General features: G+C 42.7%; 1 protein-coding gene across 1 annotated transcript in view; it reads right to left on the bottom strand.

The window, feature by feature from the left end:
- LOC118421995 (fibroblast growth factor receptor 4-like) overlaps positions 1-19,924 on the bottom strand; it is a 23,423-nt gene extending 3,499 nt beyond the window's left edge. Inside the window, exons 1-12 of the mRNA XM_035829499.1 lie at positions 19,846-19,924; positions 19,399-19,478; positions 19,115-19,211; positions 18,459-18,600; positions 18,239-18,344; positions 17,746-17,827; positions 17,426-17,554; positions 17,123-17,291; positions 16,523-16,635; positions 16,047-16,085; positions 15,625-15,779; positions 14,987-15,179 (exon numbers count right to left, since the gene is read on the bottom strand). Of these exons, the coding sequence (XP_035685392.1) occupies positions 14,987-15,179; positions 15,625-15,779; positions 16,047-16,085; positions 16,523-16,635; positions 17,123-17,291; positions 17,426-17,554; positions 17,746-17,827; positions 18,239-18,344; positions 18,459-18,600; positions 19,115-19,211; positions 19,399-19,478; positions 19,846-19,924 (1,384 nt within the window). The remainder of the gene's footprint in view (positions 1-14,986; positions 15,180-15,624; positions 15,780-16,046; positions 16,086-16,522; positions 16,636-17,122; positions 17,292-17,425; positions 17,555-17,745; positions 17,828-18,238; positions 18,345-18,458; positions 18,601-19,114; positions 19,212-19,398; positions 19,479-19,845) is intronic.
- Positions 19,925-20,954: the final 1,030 nt, after the last annotated feature.

Below are 20,954 nucleotides of genomic sequence, written 5' to 3'. Positions count from 1 at the left end.
TATCTCACACTATACACCTCGGTCCGGGGCATTAACCCTTTATTATAATGTGTTGGCAAGGAGACCATAACAAGTACATTGACTGGCCAGGACGACAGACTGGCGTTGATTTTAGATGATACGGCGTTATCTCAGCCCTAATCTGGTTATATAGACCTTTGGTCTTACTCAAACATCAAAAATGTACCTTTAAATTCTGCTCGAGGCGGAAGGCTTCCGGATCGTCGATGTTGCCGACCCGCAGCCTGTTGTTGTGCCTGTGGAGCAGGAAAATGGCTCCGAGCAGGAGGAGAACCAACCCGGCTGCTGACAGGCTCATGGCCAGGAGGAGGGAATCTGTAACTGGTTCCGAAAAACGCAAGCATTGGCACTTTTGGCAATAATCTTCAAATGTATCTCGGCATGACAACAAATCAATGCAGGGAACATGGTGTTAATCCAGCAACTTGTTTCATCCAAGAGCTTGAGTGAGAGATCAGACTAAGATCCTTGCATGCTCCGACAAAGTGTTTAAGCCATTTTTCATGGTCCCTCTCAACCGTACAAAGAAACAGGTTGAATATCCTCACACATTGAACTTTCAGCTTCTGTACAAAGAAGAGAAAAAAGGCATTTCTATAATCTTAGCCTAAATGTTAAGAAAGGTCTCCGAAATTTCCTCACCCGGACACCCCTCTCCCTGACAGACGCAGCCCTTGTGCCTGTCGCATGTCTCCTCCTCGGTACAGTTGCACACCTGGTCACAAACCTCACCGTAATAGTTGTCCTCGCAAACTGGAACAATTCAACACAATGTCTGAGTGAAATAGATTGATTGATTGATTGACTGACTGACTGACTGACTGACTGACTGACTGATTGATTGATTGGTTGATTGAGGAAATGAGTGAACGAGTGGATCAGTGAGTGATTGTATTCCTGCCTTCATGTTCAGACCTGCTGATTATCATATTGCTAGTCCTGCAATTATTGTACAAACTTACAAAACGCGTAACAATTACAGTTATCAATATCAATGTCAAACGTTATACCTATTCGTATCTCAACCGTGTCGTTTTTTACTCCAGTGCCCGTACGACCCAGGCATGTCACGTTACCCTCGTGCTCAGGCAGCAGGGAGTTGATGTGTAGAACAGAAGAGCTGTAAACGGAGGAAAGAAAAGATGTGAGATTTTTACATTCAGGAAGAGCAAGGTATGTGGTCGGTTAATTAAAGCCGTTCAGTGATCACAGTGTAAAAGCATTTGTTTACTTAAAATTATTTCTACAACAAGTAGTTCCACTTTTCATTCAAAAGTCACTACAAGGAACAATAGCTGGCATATTTCCACAATTATTTCTGCCAGAAGATGGTACGAACACGTGACATTCATAATGGGTAAAGTGTGTCATCCATTGATGAATTTAAGTCCATATCACTATAATGTTTTAGTTCCATAATGTGAAAAAAGATAAGCCAGAAAATACCCGGAAGAAAAGCTCACTTGTTGGAGGTTGTTACATTCAGTAGGTCACCAGAAACGTCACCATGAAAGGACCACGTGATGTTAGTGACGTCAAGGTTGTAGGCCGTGCAGGTGAGCTGCAGTTCCTGCCCGTACCGCAAGTCTGTCAGTTCTCTTGTTGACGGGCTGATGCGTATTTCTGGGTATACTGTCAAAAAAAGAAACATTAGTGTTAAACTCACTATTGGGTAGGATGATAAAACAAAGTTAAACGTAATGTGTGCAACGAAGTGATGAAACTTTTGCGGACTCGTTTTTCCAGTTTTCAATGCCATACCCACCTATGTTGCAGTTCCTTCCGCTCCAGCCAGGGGCGCACCTGCACGCCCCGTTGAAGCTGTGGCATGAGGCTCCGTTATAACACTGGCAGCGCTCCGCACAGAACCGGCCGAACCGCCCCATGGGGCAGGCTGGAGAACAACAGAGAATGTCTTGGTATCTTATCATCCCGTTTCAGAAGTTTTCGGTAACCCATGCTATACCTGGGTCTAAATGACAACATTGGACCAAATTCTACCGCTAATGTCTGATGGAGCCCACACACGTGAAGCCAGATGATATCTCGCCAGCACAACTCCTACCTGTTACTGTGAGTTTTATCATCAGATCTCCAAAGAATACGCGACATCGCAAGGTGTTCTGGTCAGCCTTCTCCTCTCCCACCTGTAAATAAGATTACAAGTTAATGTACAAGCTTTTCGTTGTCTACGCGCGCGCGTGTTAGCCTCTACCAGGCTCCGTGGATCGGTAGAATCATTATCCTCACCACGAGGAAACGTACTCTTCTGGCCGGCTAACTCCCCTAGCGTACTATAGATTCTATCTGTCCAATTTCTACAATTAGACCACCGATCCACGAAGCCTGGTAGAGTCTACGCGCGTGTATGTGTGTGTGTGTGTGTGTGTGTGTGTGTGTGTGTGTGTTTGCGTTTGTGTTTTGTATGGGTGTGAGTGTGTGGGTTTGCGTGTGAATACATGTTCGTGTGCGTGTGTCTGTATGTCTATGTCTCTCTCTTTGTATGAATCGGTATGTGCGGTTTGTATGTTTTGTGAGGGGAGGGAATATGTGCGTGTATTCCTTGCGTAGTTCGTGTTTTTGTCAATCTTGATGTGCCCAATAACATTATACCATACATATCCTTGGTGCCGGTGCAAATGGACAAATTAAGAGTACTTGTAATAGAGTAATCTATTGTTTCATGAATTTGGAACAAGTCATTCTATGCTATTGATCCGAAGCGCGAACGCAGTTTACTTACCTTTACATCCCGAAACGTGTATTTCATAACTCCTTCTGTTCTTGCAAAATTCAGTTGATCATAATTTTCAAACGGGATCCATGGCCAGTCATCCGGAGACCAACCACTGTACGGATGCACAGAAGAATGAGCATACATGTGGTCGATAATTCACCAGTCGTTTTGGTACTAAATGCATGTAGTCTTGAGTCCTTGTACTTTATGTTACTAATTTAACATGTATCGTAGGTGACACCAGCACGATGAGATGATGATTTACGTCACTCTTAATTTAAGTGTACATGTCACTTTCTTTCTCCTGGAGTCAAGTCAAGTCAAAGTTTATTGCACAACATTTGTGAACGGGTACATGTAAGGCAAACTAAGTATAAGACAACTAGTTATATAGTATAATAACGTAACAATATATGTAGATTTAAGCATATGCAAAATTTGAAGTAACACGGTGTACGATGTAAAGCAAACCCAGAATGTTGCCACAGACTACTAACTGATAACATAAAGAAGTGCTTTAGAAGAAACAACTAATAAGCAGCTGACCTGTCACCAGGTACGATTATGCGCGCATCGCCGTCAGGTACAGGAGACCCATCGAAGTCCTTGGTACAGCTGAAGGTGAATGAGCCTATGTCGGAGTCCTGTATTATGATGTCTGGAAAGTTGACGTACAGCTCCAGGATATCTGCATGACGATATAGTGGAAGAATTAACGCCCTTAGTATACTCACGTAGGTTTGACACCGTCTCCGTCCCATACGCCAAAGCAGCACTGACGATGTAACAATGCATCGCACTCAAACAGCCAAACACACAGTTGCACACACCGAAAGAGAGGGAGAGAGAGGGGGGAGAGAGAGAGAGGTAGCGAAAGAGGGGGGGGGGGGGGGAGAGCGAGAGAGCGAGAGTGCGAGAGAGCGAGCTAAACACACAACCTCACTGACGCACACGCACACATACACAATCACACACTCACAAATGCACACACATTTACCTTCAATTTACTGTGCTATTCATTTACAGATACATCGGGCGATGAATGGAATTCAATTGCTGAACGCTACACCCGGACGTGTACGAATGAAAAAAATAGTAAACTAGTGTGGATACAGAGAAGTGTCAAGATAATCACAAGGTAACACATAATGTCTATGAATAACGTTAATGTGCTTACCACTGTTTTTGCTGTAGGTTGTGTAGCCGTATGGTAAAAGACTTGGATCTAATACGCCGGCAGTGTAGCCATACTCAATTTGCACGAAATCCTAACGGGCGAAGTAAAAACGCGTCATGAGGTCATCATGCAGTGGCTCACCAAGCATGGATAACTTCATTCTGATTAGATTATATGGATCATATCCACTAGGAACCAGTAAACTAATGCCACCGTACAAAAAACAGAAATATATATGGCAAAAAAATATGGCAAAAAAACGATCTAAGTGGCCTGAAACGTTGAACAAATGACAGAGCACACCGAGCATGGTATTCTGCACAACAGATTCTTCATGTTTCTTCTTCCACATCTTCTTCTTTGATTTTGGAATTGTCTTTCGCATTGTAGGACATAGGTATCCGTTTACTATGATTGCAAATTAAGACATGTATAATCATTTTGTATCTGCTTTGTACGATTTTCAGTATGGTCTCATTGTTTTCCTTGGACAAAAATTGATACGAGCGTAGATGTCATCAATGTGTAATCGAAATAACATGGCCTTACCAGTTGCATCTATATTTACATTAAAATTGTGAAGTGCGCTCTGACTTTTAGCAAATTAAAAAGACCATAAACTAATTTAGCTGACCCAAACTTGGTTAATTGCTCAGCTGCATTCTTTAATCTAAAAAAAAATGCTATTCTTTGGTGGCTTTGCTGCAGTTATAAACTTGTGACGGTGTTTATACTATTATAAGCTGTATGTAATTAATATACACTTCACGGGGAAGGTAGTGGATAAGTTACCAAGGCATTGGCCAGGAAAGCGATTTCAAGTTATCTTGTATTCCTGTTCAATTACCTTGATTGTGGTGTGGTTAAAAACTGACTCCGATTGTGGGAAGAAAGTTTCTTCATTGAAGACCGGCGGAAATGGGAAAGAGGCATGCCCTGCAGAAATGGGAGAGAAACATTTTATGCTCAAGTAGATAAGACTTAACAAATTTACCTTCAGCGATACCGATAAATTTCTTTGATAATTATCATATGCACTATGAATTCTCCTGACGATCTCGACAGATGAGCAGTCAAACAGGCACTTGCTGGTGGGTTTGGCAACCTGTTTGCCTGACCTGCACATGACTTTATAAGGTGAAGAAGGGGTGTGCAATCCCTCCTCCTCCACCCTCTCGTCTACTGGCGCAGGAACAGATGCAGAACTTCCGCGTGTAAGACGGCCCAAGCAGATGCAGCTTTGTTATTGGTTCTACAGGTGGGTGCGGCATGTTCTATGAATGCGTTTGAGAGAAAATAAATAGAGCAGTAGGTTGTTCAGCTATGCCATGTGAAGGAAATATTATGCATCTGCTTGCAAGGTGTTAGGTGTGATGGGTCGTTTGGTGTAATATAACCAGCTGCTGCCGCGCCGCGTGCCTGTGAAGCTGATGTGTTACGCCGAACGGTGGTTATACTGGCTATATAGATACAGAAATGTTTCCTTTTTTAATTTAGTTGAATTTGTTGAGGCATTGAGGAGCGTCATACTCACGGTTGTATCTCGTGGTAAATGTAATATTGAAGTCCTTTCCCTGCTGAACCCCGGCCCCACGGGTGTACACAACGAACATCTGACTCCCCGTACTGGCGGTGGACAGGTGCAGACGGCCTGCGTCAGCTGTTTTTTTTTGGGGGGGGGGCAGAATTTTAAAAATCATTTTTAGTTATAATAATTCAAGTTTATTGCAAATTCTTGCCCGTGGGCTAATTGCAGGTAACATAAAAGATTCAAACAGTGTAAAATACAATATCACAAGTGTCTACTCTAGTCTAAAACTAGTAACAGCTAACTCTAGATCCTGGCTAGAATTTCTTTCACTCGTTGTAGCAAGGTTCTTCTACGACTATCAGAAATAAGTTTATATAAAGTTAAGTTAAAGTCCTTCCCGCGCCTGATAGCGCATAGGGAGGCGCCCATCTCCGTTTCATTAGCCCTTGGGCCACACAACGCAATCACTACAGCAGGGGGCTAGTCCACTGGTAGTAGTGTGTGTTCAACTTCCATACTCTTTCCCGAATGCTGAGTGCTAAGCAGAGAAAGCAGCATGTACCATTTTTTAAGTCTTTGGTATGACTCGGCCGGGGATCGAACTCCCGACCTACCGAATACAAGGCGAACACTCTCCCCACTAGGCCATTGCACCGGAAGTTTATATAGTATATGTGAATTGTGCATGTACCGTGTGATGTAAGCAGTGCACGACGAATACAGTGGAAAATAAAACGCATTTCAGCTGTGAATGTCCCCGATTCGGTGCTGAAAGAAACACACTATTCCAAAGATTGTCCGAAATCATACGTAACTTTTCATTGTAAAAAGACACACAAAAGACACACTTTCTTAAGATCACCGAATCAATCTATCTTAGAAGATGTGGGACATTTTATTTTCAACTGTTTTTAAAGAAGAAGTCAGACTCGCAATAGTAATGTAGGTTTACAATCGTTAATCGTATTCGATTTTCTATATGTACATACAATCAGTTAAACTTTGTAGTTAGAATTAGAATATTTACATGTTTTCAATCACCTCATGTATTTTATTTTGTTCACTTGCAAGTCATCCGCAACCAAATTGTACTTATGCACTTTAAACAGTGGACGCACCCTATATTTTTTTGGGGGGGGGGGGGGGGGGCGAAGACTTTGCATCATGTTGGCTTTACTCACTGACAGGTTGTTGGTCGGATCTCATTGATGGATAACATTTATGGGAAACCGTATTTAAGACACATAAGATGCATTTTACCCAACATGTAGGCAAAAATTACCGCAGTAGATAAAAAACGACGCATGTAAAACGTACCAGTCTCATCTCCGCAGAACGTGTCCGTGACCCTGCTGCCTGGAGAGGCTCCGTCATGAAACGTCAGAACGTCAGAGGAACAGCTGTCCGAGCCTCGCCGGAATCCGGAGGTGTCGAAATTGATCTAGTATTGATGAGTATAGACACGTTATCTGTATATCATTTGCACTAATTGTAAGTTAGTGTTTATAGATATAAATCTGCTTCATTAGCTTTTCAGCCTCAGAAAGATCCTGGTAAAGAGAGGGAAAATTCAGAAAGCCAGAACGCCATCGTCATTAAAAGTCGACAACAACAACAAAAAACAACAACAATAAATTAATTAGTAGACACATATTTACCAGTATTATCCAGTCTGGATCAGCACTGATGTCCCACTCACAGAGGTCTGACGTCACATCCGTTACGCTCCATATTTGGCCACGTTTTCCGTTCAGATGATGTGTGCATCCAGAATAGGCTAATGTCAAGAAGTATGAATATATGATTCGTAGCACTTCGTAGCGGACTGATCATGTTTACTGGTCTCCCGCAATGTATTTCATTTTGAACAAGTTGACAACACGTACATCATTTGCATCAAAAGAGGATATATCCTCAGTCTAAAAGAGAGTATACCCTGAGGGAGGAAAAATCATGCATCTGCCTATAAAGGCGGGTGAAGAAGGAAACATCCTTACTGTGAAAGTATGTCGTTTAAATAGCCTGAAGGAAGATCAGTCTGAAGGAGGAAATATCCTCTGCTTAAAGGAGGAAATATCCTCTGCCTAAAAAAAACGGAATATCCTGTGTCTAAAGGACGGAATATCCTGTGTCTAAAGGACGGAATATCCTGTGTCTAAAGGACGGAATATCCTCTGCCTAAAGGACGGAATATCCTCTGCCTAAAGGACGAAATATCCTCTGCCTAAAGGAGGAAATACCTTCTGCCTGAAGGAGTATATATCCTTAGCCTATAAGGGACATTTCTTCAACGTTATAGTTTGACGGTTTACCCAAAATCCAGTTTTAGCTGGGCAGATTCTCGCTATCCTACTACCCTGTCCTCACAGCTAGGGGCTGAATTGCGAGCACCTTACAATTGGCGGAGCTAAACCACAAGGGTCTGTAACTTCTGTCTGTAGTCAGAGATCGTGTTACCTCAATACGGCAGTACATGTACGTGCTTATATGCTACTCTCCAAACAAGGTTGGTGGGGAAAATCGTGACCTTTTTCATTCGTCCGTTTTTTAAGTGATTATTTACGTGCTCTAAATTTGTGTTTAGATGCGGTGTGTTCCTTCTCACCAACGTTGGTGGGAAGGCCGATCGAAAAAAAAACGAATGAAAGGAAAATGTCACGCTTTTTTTCCACCAACCTCTACTTGGAGAGTACCCATGTGCGTCCATAGGACTGGGATGATTGTCAACCAATGACACAGAAAGGATCACTGCTACTTTTGACAAGTGTGTTGGGTTCTTTAATGCTAACATCTGTAGACCCGTTCATAGTAACATCAATACTGTAGTACGTGTCCCATGTGCGGCCATAAGACTGTGAGGGTTGTCAACATATGACACAGAGAGGATCACTGCTATTATCGACACGTGTGGTGGGTTCTTTCATGCTATCATCTGTTGACTTATACTTGACTCACCAGTTTGTACTGGGTAGATGATGTTCAGGCAGAGCTGGACAAGGATGGCGACAGGGACGGTCAGGTTCATGGTCATGTCGGGAACAGTTTAAATACGTACCGAGAACAGGAGGGGTGTCCTGGCCAGGTAGCTGCACATGAGAATGAGAATGATTTATTCTATTCTGTAAAATATCGCAGCCATTTAGGCTGAATTGTGTATTTAAGTACAAGTATATCACAATTCATACGATATAGACACAGAAGCTGGTCTGTTACGCCGAAGGGTGGTTATACCGGCTATACAGATTTTTAAAAAAACTAAGATGTTTCGCCGAAGGGCGTTTATACCATCCATACATGTACAAAAGCTGGTGTGTTACTCCGAATGATACCAGAACAAATGCAGAACCAACAATTGGGCACGTTTCAGACTTGTTGGTTTATACGGATACGTACCCTCTATGGTACACGCGAGGGGAATCACCGTATGTACACAAGCCGTGAGTTAATATTACAATGTTTGTTTGAAGCGGTCTGCAGACAAAGGAAAACCGCGCGCTGCAATTTACTGGCCTTACATGAGCCAATGTTGTTAATGTGTAAGGAAACTATAGGGAAGTACACCAGGAAGGATCATCTGCGTAGGTTATTCTCCTAAGCGCTCTTAGATAAGGTATAGTCTTCTTCTGCGAGACTATGGTTAAATCGCTAATTATCCGTATGGGAAAACACACAACAGCAATGTCTTCAGAATTTTACACTAACACCCCAAAAATATACAGGACGGCAAACACACACATACACATGTACACAGTGTCGCAAATACACAGTCATACACATTCAGACAAATAAAGATTCGCGCGCACACACACACACATACATACACACACACACGCACGCACACGCATACACACACAGACACACACACGCACAAGCACACACACGCATACACACACAGACACACACACGCACACACACAATCACAGATAGACACACACACATTTACGTACTCGTACATGCATACATATAACGCTAGTTCACCTTTATCCGCAGGGTAACCTATATTCGTTGCTTTCAAAAACCTGGTATATAGGGATATCAAGTCGACGGACGATAGTTTCAAACTGCACTAGTCTGAGCATATTTCAAATTAAAACCTCTGTCATCGACTTGATATCCCTAAATACTCCGATTTTATATACAACGGATAAAGGTTACCCCGCGGATAAAGGTGAACTAGCGTTATACATATGCATGAAAAGAATGAAGAACAGTAAGCGGTTCTGCAGTTTAATACCAATTCCACTCCCTACAGTGGTATTTTTGATACGGCAACCGCCACTTACATTTATACCAAGAAAACACATTACTCTACACGATAGCGCTACCCATATAGTATAATTATACCTGGCTGCAGAGCGAGCCTTAAACAATGTAGATAATACAACATCAGACGAGAGAAATCTGCGAACACAGACGCACAGACCCACCTGTTCACCGTTAATCGCCAGCAGGAAATAAAGAATTCAGATTTGGGGTACTTCAGTCTGTTTCTTCAGGTTTGAACTTGGGTTAATGATTAACTGCAGGCTCTTTGATTATAGTGCCAGCCTGTCCGGGGGGCATATGTGTTTCCCCCTGACAAGGCAAATTTGGCCGTATGTCGCCCCTGACAATGTCTACATATATTTACTGTTTTGTGAAAACATAACTAAATCCATCGGCTCTACGAGCTAAGTTGATATTTTCCCTGACAAAATGTTTCAAAGATTATTGCACTAGAGCTACATAGCTGGATCGTATACCTGAATAGCAACTGTCTTTCTTACCAAAATAGTTTAGAAGCACTCCCTAGTTGTGAATGAAGACCTTTGTTAATCAGGCATTTACTAATCAAAATGACTCTCAACGCTTTTGAAATCTTTTAATAATGTCTTCCATGGATTCATACCATATAAAAGGTCCCTGGTACGTGTATGGTAGGTGAGTAAAGGTAGTCTTTTTAAAGTCCTAGGGGCAGTGGGTTTTTATCCACTGGGGCTAGGACAGTGTCGGTATTGGTAAGCGAAGCCCAACCCTCTCCTCCCACAGCCTTTTCCCTGCCCAACCCATTTTATGATTGGACAGAGTGAGGAAAGTGCTTTGCCAAGAGCACAAGATCGGTAGCATGACAGAATTCTAACCCATGAGCTCTGGCAAAACACTCCACACGATCCCACAAAGTTCCCTGGCTCAATCGATAAATCCTTCATGATAGCTCAGACGGTTCAAACAAACAAAACAAATCCATAGTAACTCAGACGTATCCATGGTTACACAGATGCATCCAAGAAAAAAGAACGTCTCCATGGCAACAAGAACGTATCCGTAGTAACACGAATGTCTCCATGGTAACTAAGAAGCTTTCACGACAAAAATAGCACCAGGAAATGGCGGGGAGAACCATAGGGGAATCCCTACAGGTGTTCTCGTGACGTCACAGGGTGTACATGAGGCTTTGTATGGGGTAATCCAATACGCCACCTACTATGTCAACATGGGCGCCTGTTGTTGTGTATGAGGGGGGGGGGGCATCGCTGTACTTGATCTGGCCACATATGCATGAGAGTTTACATGGGGGTTCTCGCGATGCCGCCAGCTTGTCTCAACAGAAGGGTCTGAATGGGGGTAATCGAAGTCGCATTGTTGGCACGTTACTGGCATGGAATGTGTGAGAACAAGGAGGTAAAAGTAACCGTCTGGCGTCCTGAGCTTTCTGAATAAGGGAAGTCCGGTCAGGCCGTCGGGGTTCAGAACAGTGATGCATTAAAAGAACATGATTCAAGATCATATATAGGTGGACAAGAATTTTGCATCGTTAACTCTTCGGCACCCTCCCAGGACACATCTGATTTGTAAAACATCGCTGCTACTTCTGTTAGGGTTAGGTAATGCGACTTTTAGAAAATAATCACCAACATGAACATATCATTACCAAGATGAACAAAAAATAGTGCATAAATTACACCTCGAAAATTTTAATGAAAATTGTGCAAACATCATTCAACGTATAAGTAGTACATGTATATTAAATAACACAGTATTAGCAATAAAACTATTGCACAGTACCTTGTCCAAAGTTACAACTATTTCAGTCCTTGGTCAGACATGTCGAACCCTTAGTTCTCATACAGAACTGTTTTTATAACCATAGAAAGTGCTGCAGGGCCAATATAAATAAAGTGTTTACCCTTGCCAGCATTATTAGTGACAGACGGAAGCCATATAAAGTTGTTTCCACTCAGTACTTTGGGGACTTATTTAGACGGAAAACTTTGTCCTCAACTTCATACAGCTCTCACACAGGTGAGATCAGAGCCCCAATCGCTGCGACAGGTGCGTTGAAGTAGAAGAAGCCCTGATGAAAAAAGAGAAAATAAATAAAGAGTACGATTTATAACAACAATGATTGGTTTCGTAAAAACATAGGAAAATTATGGCTGGCATCAAGCGATATCGCGAACCATCATACATATGCCTTAGCAAAAAAATCTCACATTGGGATCCGCCTCCAGCTGCTGTCTGACAGTCGTGGCGTCCGGCCTGGTCTTCTCGTTAAACTTCCAGCACTGCAGCATCAGCTGGTATCTGGGCGGGAATAGGAAACAGAAGGATAGTCATTATCCAACCCATGACCTTTGCCAATTTGAACTTTCCGACTTGTTACCCTTCTGGAATATTCTAACGACCCGATCACTTTTTTACAAGCAACGCATCCGAGTATGTAAGGACAGGAGTGGGTCAACAGTACCCGAACGTGAATACCTACCAGTCTTTTTTAAACTTTGCTAGACCTTTCATTTTAGTAAGGGAATAGTTGATCAGCATACGGTGTAACTAACCACTTTCCACTCCTCTTCACAAACATCAGAGACATACCTTTCTTCTGTACAAAGCTGAGGTCCTTTTTTACTGTCAACGCAAACTTTTATTCTATTAAACGAAACAGTAGTGCTACACAATTGTAAGTGGCCCCCTCCTCCCAAAATACCCCAGACGTACCTTTCCTCTGTGCACAGCTGAGGCTTGGGGAGTCTGAAGTGGTTTTGCAGAGCATCATACAGTCTGTCTGCCCCTTCCATCCCAGGGTACGGCGTGCGGCCCAGCTGCGCTACTTCCCACAACAGAACCCCAAAGGACCAGCTGGAAAATAAAAACCCATGTCACTATAGATTCGGGGATCTGGGTTCCACATTTCAGCTTAAGGTAATCACGACTAAGATATTTTATGTCTTCTCACAACTTACGACCAAAACAATCTAGTATAATACAAAACCGCAAAGAAAGCGAAGATTGATTCATACACAGAGAATTGGCGAATAAAATATTGACAATCTAGCGTCAGTATTTCTTTGCTCTGACATAAGCCTGGTATTCAGCCGTGTTAGAAGCTCTCGAGTCTCTCTGTATTCGGGAAGCGGACAAAAGAGACCCCGGAGCTATAATACGTCTGGATACCAGGCTAGTCTGATATTTGTCCATACACTGTACTATCATACTCACACGTCACTCTTGTGTGTGAACCTAGTCTCGTTCTTCAGGCCCTCCGGCGCCATCCACTTCAGCGGCAAGAGGTCTTTACCCTGGAGAGACACAAAGGCAGTTTGTAACTAATGGTGAATGATATTTTTTCTGTATTGTCATGAGGCCTGCACATACAAAAGAAACACAATAAAAAGAAAATGCATCCCAGTCGCCTGAAAGAGCCCAAGCGTCATGCTGTTTTAATTTCTATCCAAACGATTCATTCATCTTTTACAATGTTGTGGGGTCTGTATATGAACAGAGACAGATACTCCAATCTAATTTTCCTTCGTTTATTCTCATTGTCCACAGTGATTCTAAATCATGATTTTTTTCCAAGTCCGACCTACCCCGTCCTGCCGATGGTACCCCACAGCGTACATGTCCCGGGCCAGCCCGAAGTCCGCGATCTTGGCGGTTCCCTTCCCACAGATCAGGATGTTCCGGGCCGCGATGTCTCGGTGAACCAGCTGGAAATGGTCACAAAAATTAAGTCGTTATACTTCTTCGACAAATTTAGGAATCAATTACTTTAACGGCTGGTGACAAAGCTAAAACTTTAAAAGAAAGTCCAAAGATAAAGTTGGCCTTTGTCAAGGTGATGTTAGATTTTTGTGGCATTGGAGTACTCTGTAGTATGTCAGTATCATTCTTTACCGAGAGCGGGGACTCATGAACATCGTACACGCCTTAAGCTTTAAATGTTTGGAATGTGGAGGCAGAGAAAAGATATGGCAGACCAGATTTATAAAGTTCCTCACCCTCCTGCTTGCCAGATGCTCCAGGCCGCAGCACACTTCCACCATCATGTTCTCGAAGATGTGCCGTTTGTTGACCAGAACGGTCCTGTTGAGTTTGGACTCCGCACGTAACGTCCACAGCAGGTGCAGGAGACTCCCGTGTTCGGCATATTCCAGCACTAGTTGGAGCGGACCTGCAGGGAAATAGAGCAGAAGCAACTATAACAAGGCCTAGGCTGTACCGCCAAGTCAATATTTTTGCACGGTTATTTTCAGTTGCTTTTTAAAATGCTCTTATACACTCACAATGAACACGGGTCATTTGTCAAGGCAGATGATAGAGGTCACTAGAATCATCATCATTGTTATTTTCCCCCTCGTCGAGGAACTCTGAGAAGTTAGTACCAATTAGCAAAGCTTTAAAAAGCCGCATAGCAGGCAGGAATGTTCACACGACCGAAATTACGTATTGATGGACCCTTCCGTCTTTCACGGTGCAAAGGCCTAGTGGGTAGAGTGTTCGCCTTGCATTCGGAAGGTCGTGAGTTCGATCCCCGGCCGAGTCATACCAAAGACTATAAAAATGGTACATGCTGCTTTCTCTGCTTAGCACTCAGCATTCGGGAAAGAGTATGGTAGTTGAACACACACCACTACCAGTGGACTAGCCCCCTGCTGTAGTGTTTGCGTTGTGTGTGGCCCAGGGCTAACGAAACAGAGATGGGCACCGCCCTATGCGCCAGAAATGGGCACTGCCCTTGGCGCGGGAAGGGTTTAACTAACTTAACTCCGTCTTTCACGTATTCATCATCATCATCATCGGTCGACGTGATCACACATTCACATATTGTAAAGTTCCACCTTAACCTCAATACATTCAAGGCGTCACATTTCTACAGATCAAAAAGGAATGCAGGGAAGAAACGTTTATTGGTCAAAAGAATTTACTGACCGTCTCTAAAACAGATGCCTTTCAGCCCGATGACGTTGTCATGGTTACCACACAACAACATGATGCAGGTTTCCCTCAGAAGGGCCTGTCTGGTCTGAGTGTCGTCATCGTCTGGATATTTAAATGGAAAATGTTAAACTGAGTGATAGAGTGGATTTTAACGTACTCTTTCAAACATAGAGTGGATTTTAACGTACCCTTTCAAACTCGACTCTCTCTTTCATTTGATAGAATTGAGTCTACAGGATTATTGCACTAACAGTAATTAAGCTGTTGCATTGTATGAAAGTTTTTATCTGATATTCTTGACTAGTGATAGCTGAATTACCTTTCAATTTTTTGACAGCAACCACCACATCATCTTTCTCAGGATGCGTCAGCGTTGCCTTGACGACATGTCCAAAAGCGCCCTCTCCCAGAAGCTGTCCGCCCTGCAGCCTGCTCCTGTGGATCTCCCGTTCCTTCAGCAGCTCCATGTCGATACTGCCTGACGAGGAGCCTGCTGTGAGCGGCATCAGGGCCTGGAGAAAGTTTTTACTACTTTACTGTGCAAATTACAAATATTCTAAGGCATGATGACAACAAGATTATTTATAACCATTTTAATCTGCAGATCGTATTGCTGGCGTTGTTTAACATTCTATAATCTAGGCACATTTCTTAGATAAAGCCTTGTTGACAATCTTAGCTTGATGATGAGATTTTTTACGAGATTGTCATCCACTACTCATCTGATTGTAGTCGGAGTTGATGCCAATTTGACCATAACAATAGAAGCGACGTAGTCAGGATTAAAGATTGGCGTTGATGCTAATGATATGGCATATAGGGATATGACGTTATAAACAAATCCGGCTACATAGACATCTGGTATTACTCAAACATCAATAACGTACCTTTAAGTTCTGTCCGAGCTGGAAGATTTGTTAATTATAGCACCCACACACTATTTAGGACAAAAAGTACCTTTAGATTCTGCCCAAGTCGGAAGACTTCCGGATCGTCGATGTTGCCGACCCGCAGCCTGTTGTTGTGCCTGTGGAGCAGGAAGATGGCGCCGAGCAGGAGGAGAATCAACCCGGCTGCTGACAGGCTCATGGCCAGGAGGAGGGAGTCCGGTCCTGAAAAACGTAAGTTAAACACTTCTGGCAACTTGTTTCATTCAGGAAGGCTATTTTAGGTGAAAATAGGATCATTTGATGTTGACTCAAATTGCGAGCTCCCATAAATTAAAGTCTTGTCCTCAGGGTGAGATGTTTAGACCATTGTCGACTGTTTCACCAGTGTAAAGTTGAGATCGTAGATTCCGATCCTAGCCATCACTACTATATAATATGAAGACCTTTCTGAAACTGGAATGCTAAAGGAAATTCGTAAAAGTTACTTACCCGGACATCCCTCACTCTGACAGGCGCAGTCCTCGCAAACTGGAACAATTCAACACAGTCTATCAATAAGTGTATAAATGAGTGGGTGAATAAATGAGTGAGTGAATAAGTGAGTGAGTTAGTGAGTGAGCGCGCGAGAGAGTGCGTGAGTGAGTGATTGGGTGAATGAGTAAATGAGTGAGTGGGTGAGTGAGTGAGTGAATGAGTGAGTGAGTGAGCGAGCGTGTGAGTGAGAGTGAGTGAGTGAGCGAGCGAGCGAGCGAGCGTGAGTGAGCGAGCGAGCGTGTGAGTGAGTGAATGAGTGAGTGAGTGAGTGAGTGAATTGTGTCTACGTTACTAATGTTAAGACCGGTTACTGGTACCAGTTTCTGATCGCATTGTTCCTCGTATTACGTCTTGTCATTATTAGCCAGTCATAGCAGAAACGTAACGGTACGCTTAACACAGATACAGTTATCGCTATCAAAAAGATATACCTATTAGTATCTCCACCGTGTCGCTGTACAGGGTTCCATTGTCGGTATGGCCAGCACAGGTCAAGTAACCCTCGTGCTCAGGCAATAACGATTTGATGTATAGAAAAGAAGAGCTGCAAACGGAGGAAAGAAAAGATGTGAGATCTTTACATTCACAAGGAGCAAGGTACGTGGCCGGTTAAGCCGTTCAGTGATCGCGATGTAAAAGTATTTCTTTATTTTTTAAAAAACATTTCTACTACCCTACAGTCATTCTACTGCAGATTGATTCATGACACTGTGCAAATAAAGTACATGTACGGAAAACAGATACATATGTAACAAAAAAATTAATGTTCAAAGTACAATGTTTCATTCAACAGTCACTAAAAAAGAAACAATACCCAACATATTTCCACAATAATTTATGTCAGGAGATCTTTCGGACATGTGACTTTAGTAATGGGCAAAAAGCGGCATTCATCGATGAAGTAGACTTACGCCTTTTGTAAGTCCATATTAAATCATCATGATAGCCTTTAGACTAAAATAGTCAAAGTGTTAAGTTCCATATTGTAAAAAGGTAGGGATATGCAGAAAATCTCCCGATAGAAGACTTACTTTTTGGAGCTTGTTACATTCAGTATGACGTCAGAAACGTCACCCTCGTAGGACCACGTGATGTTGATGACGTCAAAGTTGTAGGCCGTGCAAGTGAGCTGCAGTTCCTGTCCGTACCGCAAGTCGGCCAGCTCGCTGGTTGAAGGGCTGATGCGCACTTCCGGGTGTACTTAGAAATGAGAAAAATTAATGTTAGCTACAACATATCCACAACGTCACTTCGTATGTTAATATAGAATTAACTAAAGGGAAATATTATGTGCATGATATTGTCATTTTCCCAGCCTTCCATGCAGCACTCACCTGTGGTGCAGTTCCTTTCCTTCCAGCCAGGGGCGCACCTGCACGCCCCGTTGAAGCTGTGGCATGAGGCTCCGTTATAACACTGGCAGCGCTCCGCACAGAACCGCCCGAACCGCCCGATTGAACAGGCTGGAGAACAACCATTTTGATATCTTATCATTCAATGCAGTATCTAGTTTTCAGTATCTCAAGCAATCATCCATGGTCTAATGATCTGAGAAAATGTTCACCATGTTTTTTCTCCATAGTTTACCACTAAGAAGTCTTGCAGAGACTACATACAAGGAAGCTCGACAATTCTTCGATAGAACTTTTCTAACCTGTTACTGTGAGTTTTGTCACCAGGGTTCCCAAAGGTGTCTCGCATGCCACGGTGTTCTGGTCAGCATTGTGCTCTCCAACCTGTTAACAAAATGCAAAAGGTCTTCAGCACTTAGGTTTGCCAGTGTGAACTGTCATATAGAGTTGGTGTAACCTGTTTTGTTCAAGTTAAAACTTACTTTTATATGCTGCCATTTTTTTTCATCGAACCATTTTTTTCAAATCAAAGACGTATTTTTGCCAACAAAATATACGATGGTAAGTTTCCGCTATAGTTTGGTACTATTACTAGTGCAAGTTAGAATGCAATATCTAACTTCAGCTTCACGAAAAGGTATCAATAGAACAGCCACCTTTATGTCATGATTATCGGTATTAAACCTACGTTTATGTCCGGAGTCTGTAGAACAAAATATCTGAACATGCTTTGAATTCTATGGGCTGAGTAAAGTTTACAAAGTTTCTACGATAAAGAACATATAGTTCCCTTACCTTTACATCATCAAATGTGTATTTTATAACTCCGTCAGTTCTATTAAATTCCAGCTCTTCATAACTTTTAAACGGGATCCATGGCCATTCCTCCGGCTTCCATTGGCTGAAAAGGTACACACATTTAAATATCATATGTATCATATCATAGTGTATGACGATAGAGAATTCGAGTAATAAAGAGAGCTTATATTATCTAGAACTAAAATAAGAAGCTGACCTGTCTCCCGGCACGATGAACTGCACTGTACCGTAAAGCACAGTAGACGTGTCGGAGGTGTAGTAACACCTGGGGATGTGTGCATTCAGGTCAGAGTCGGTGATAACCCAGTCTGGGATGGTGACGTACAGCTCCAGGATGTCTGCGAGGCAACAAAACAATCAGAGACAGCAGACTTCACCCCCTTCCCCGCACTGGTTTCCCAGGCACTTCCGGTACAATATACTAAATACACACGCACACGCACACGCACACACACACACACACACACACACACACACACACACACACACACACTAGATACATACACTGAGACACGCACACACGCACACAGTCCCTTTCTCTCTCTCTCTCTCCTCTCTCTCTCTCTCTCTCTCTCTCGTGCGCTTTACAACCATCCCTGAACAGAGACGGTGGGCGCCATAGACTTCCTGCAATCTATGATCCACTGCTCACGAAGTCACGAGTTCAATCTGCCTAACGTGACGTCATGGCAGCAGTGAATTGTTCATTCCTTGACAAAGACTGGTGCTGTTTGTCAAAAAAGTAGTCCAAATTTTGTGTTGGATTTTACAGTTCAACCAGTTCAAGAAAGACTTCTACAAGTACAAATGAACTTTCAAGTTCAGACAAGTAAAAGTGTATAATTTCCTTACCACCAGTTCTGCTGTAGGTTTTGTAGCCGTAGTCCCAGTCTAAGGGACCTACAACTACTCCGCCATTCCTGATGCTAGTCTCACTCAGCACGAAACCCTAAAAAGTGCAGAAAAGTAAATCATGACTTCATCAGTAATTGTTATTTGAGCGTTTAACAGGAACCGATCGGTTTTAAGCACCACCCTAGACTCAGAAGCAAAATTGGCTCATCATGAACATATACATACACGATTATAAACAGTTTAGAAGGTGATAATGCATACAAAGCAGATTCTATATTTACCTTCGCTGTGCTGTGGTTAAAAACTGGTGCCGTCTGTTTGACGAAAGACTCTTCATTGAAGTCTGTGATTCTATCCCATTCTGCAGGAAGGCATATTATCTAAGTAAAAACTAATTAAAGTGACCTTTTGCGCTACAGAGAAATATCATTAGCCACAACAGTATATGATACAAGAACGCACTTTTTGTATAGTTTGAAATCTATACTAGGAAACTAACAGACTCTAGAAGAGACTATGTACTATGGGGTGAGATTATAAACTTGTGCGGTATTACGTAGGGATTCTAAGGTTTGACTATATATAAGCAAAGTTGATAGTCACAAAATGTATGTGAATACAATAGATAGATAACATTTGACCATGGTTATGTACTGTCCTATATCTACAGTGATGTCAATTGTAGTTAAAATTTGTCTCTTCGAGGCATTGAGGGGCGGTATACTCACTGTTGTCTCTTGTGGTAAAGGTGATATGGAAGTCCGTTCTATTGTTTGCCAGATGACCGCGGGTGTACACAACGTGCATCTGATTCCCCGTACTGGCGGTGGACAGGTGCAGACGGCCTAGCTCATCAGCTGGGACAGAATGAAAGTGGCGCTTATGGGTTAAAAGGTAGTTTATGGTTTGAAGTGCGCATGTGCAGTGTGTTGCACCGTGGGTAATATGTCAAAAGCATTTAGCATATTTGGTCAAGAAACATCTGCAAAAGAACTGCCAGGCGGTATGAACAAGACTAAAATCTGCAAATGAACACTGTTATGAAAAGAGGCTTACCCCGAAACCTTCACTTTACTCTGTTGGTTGTGTAATTCGCGTTCGATTTTTTCTGTTAGATTTTGTTCATGATGACCTTTACCAACACAAATGGGACTTTCATGCTATCGGTTCGGCAGCTTTTGATGTATATGGAATTTTTTAAAAAGACTGTAAGACTGTCATGCTTACAGTTCTGGTCTCCGCAGAACGTGTCCGTGACCCTGCTGCCTGAAGAGTCTCCGTCATGAAACGTGAGAAGGTCGGAGGTACAGTTGTCTGAGCCTCGCCGGAATCCGGAGGTGTCGAAATTGATCTGATATAGATACGTTATGTGTATATCATTTGTGATCTCCAAGCAGATCCTACATTATTATAGGTACCAAACTGGCCAAGGAGTGTAGTCAGACAAGAGGTGTTCATTTGCCCGGTAGCAAAACACACTCCTCGCTTCACTCCTCTGCCAGCTTTTGATACTATCTTATGCTGCCGTAGGATCTGCTTGGAGATTATATCATTTGTACTAACTGAAAGCATGTTATATCGTTTATAGATATAAATCTGCTTCGTTAGCTTTGCAGCCTTAGAAAGATCATGGTAAAGAAAGGAAAAAAATCAGACAGCCAGAACGCCATCGTCATTAAAATAAAAATAAAAAAAACACAAAAAAAGTAAGAGTCACATATTTACCAGTATTATCCTGTCTGGATCAACACCTATGGCCCACTCGCATTGGTCTGACGTCACATCCGTTACACTCCATATTTGGCCACGTTTTCCGGTCAGATGATCTGTACATCCA

Source organism: Branchiostoma floridae, chromosome 8 (genome assembly GCF_000003815.2).
Source record: "Branchiostoma floridae strain S238N-H82 chromosome 8, Bfl_VNyyK, whole genome shotgun sequence".
In the NCBI taxonomy this organism is placed as follows: domain Eukaryota; kingdom Metazoa; phylum Chordata; class Leptocardii; order Amphioxiformes; family Branchiostomatidae; genus Branchiostoma; species Branchiostoma floridae.
This window is presented reverse-complemented; position numbering and strand designations above follow the sequence as displayed.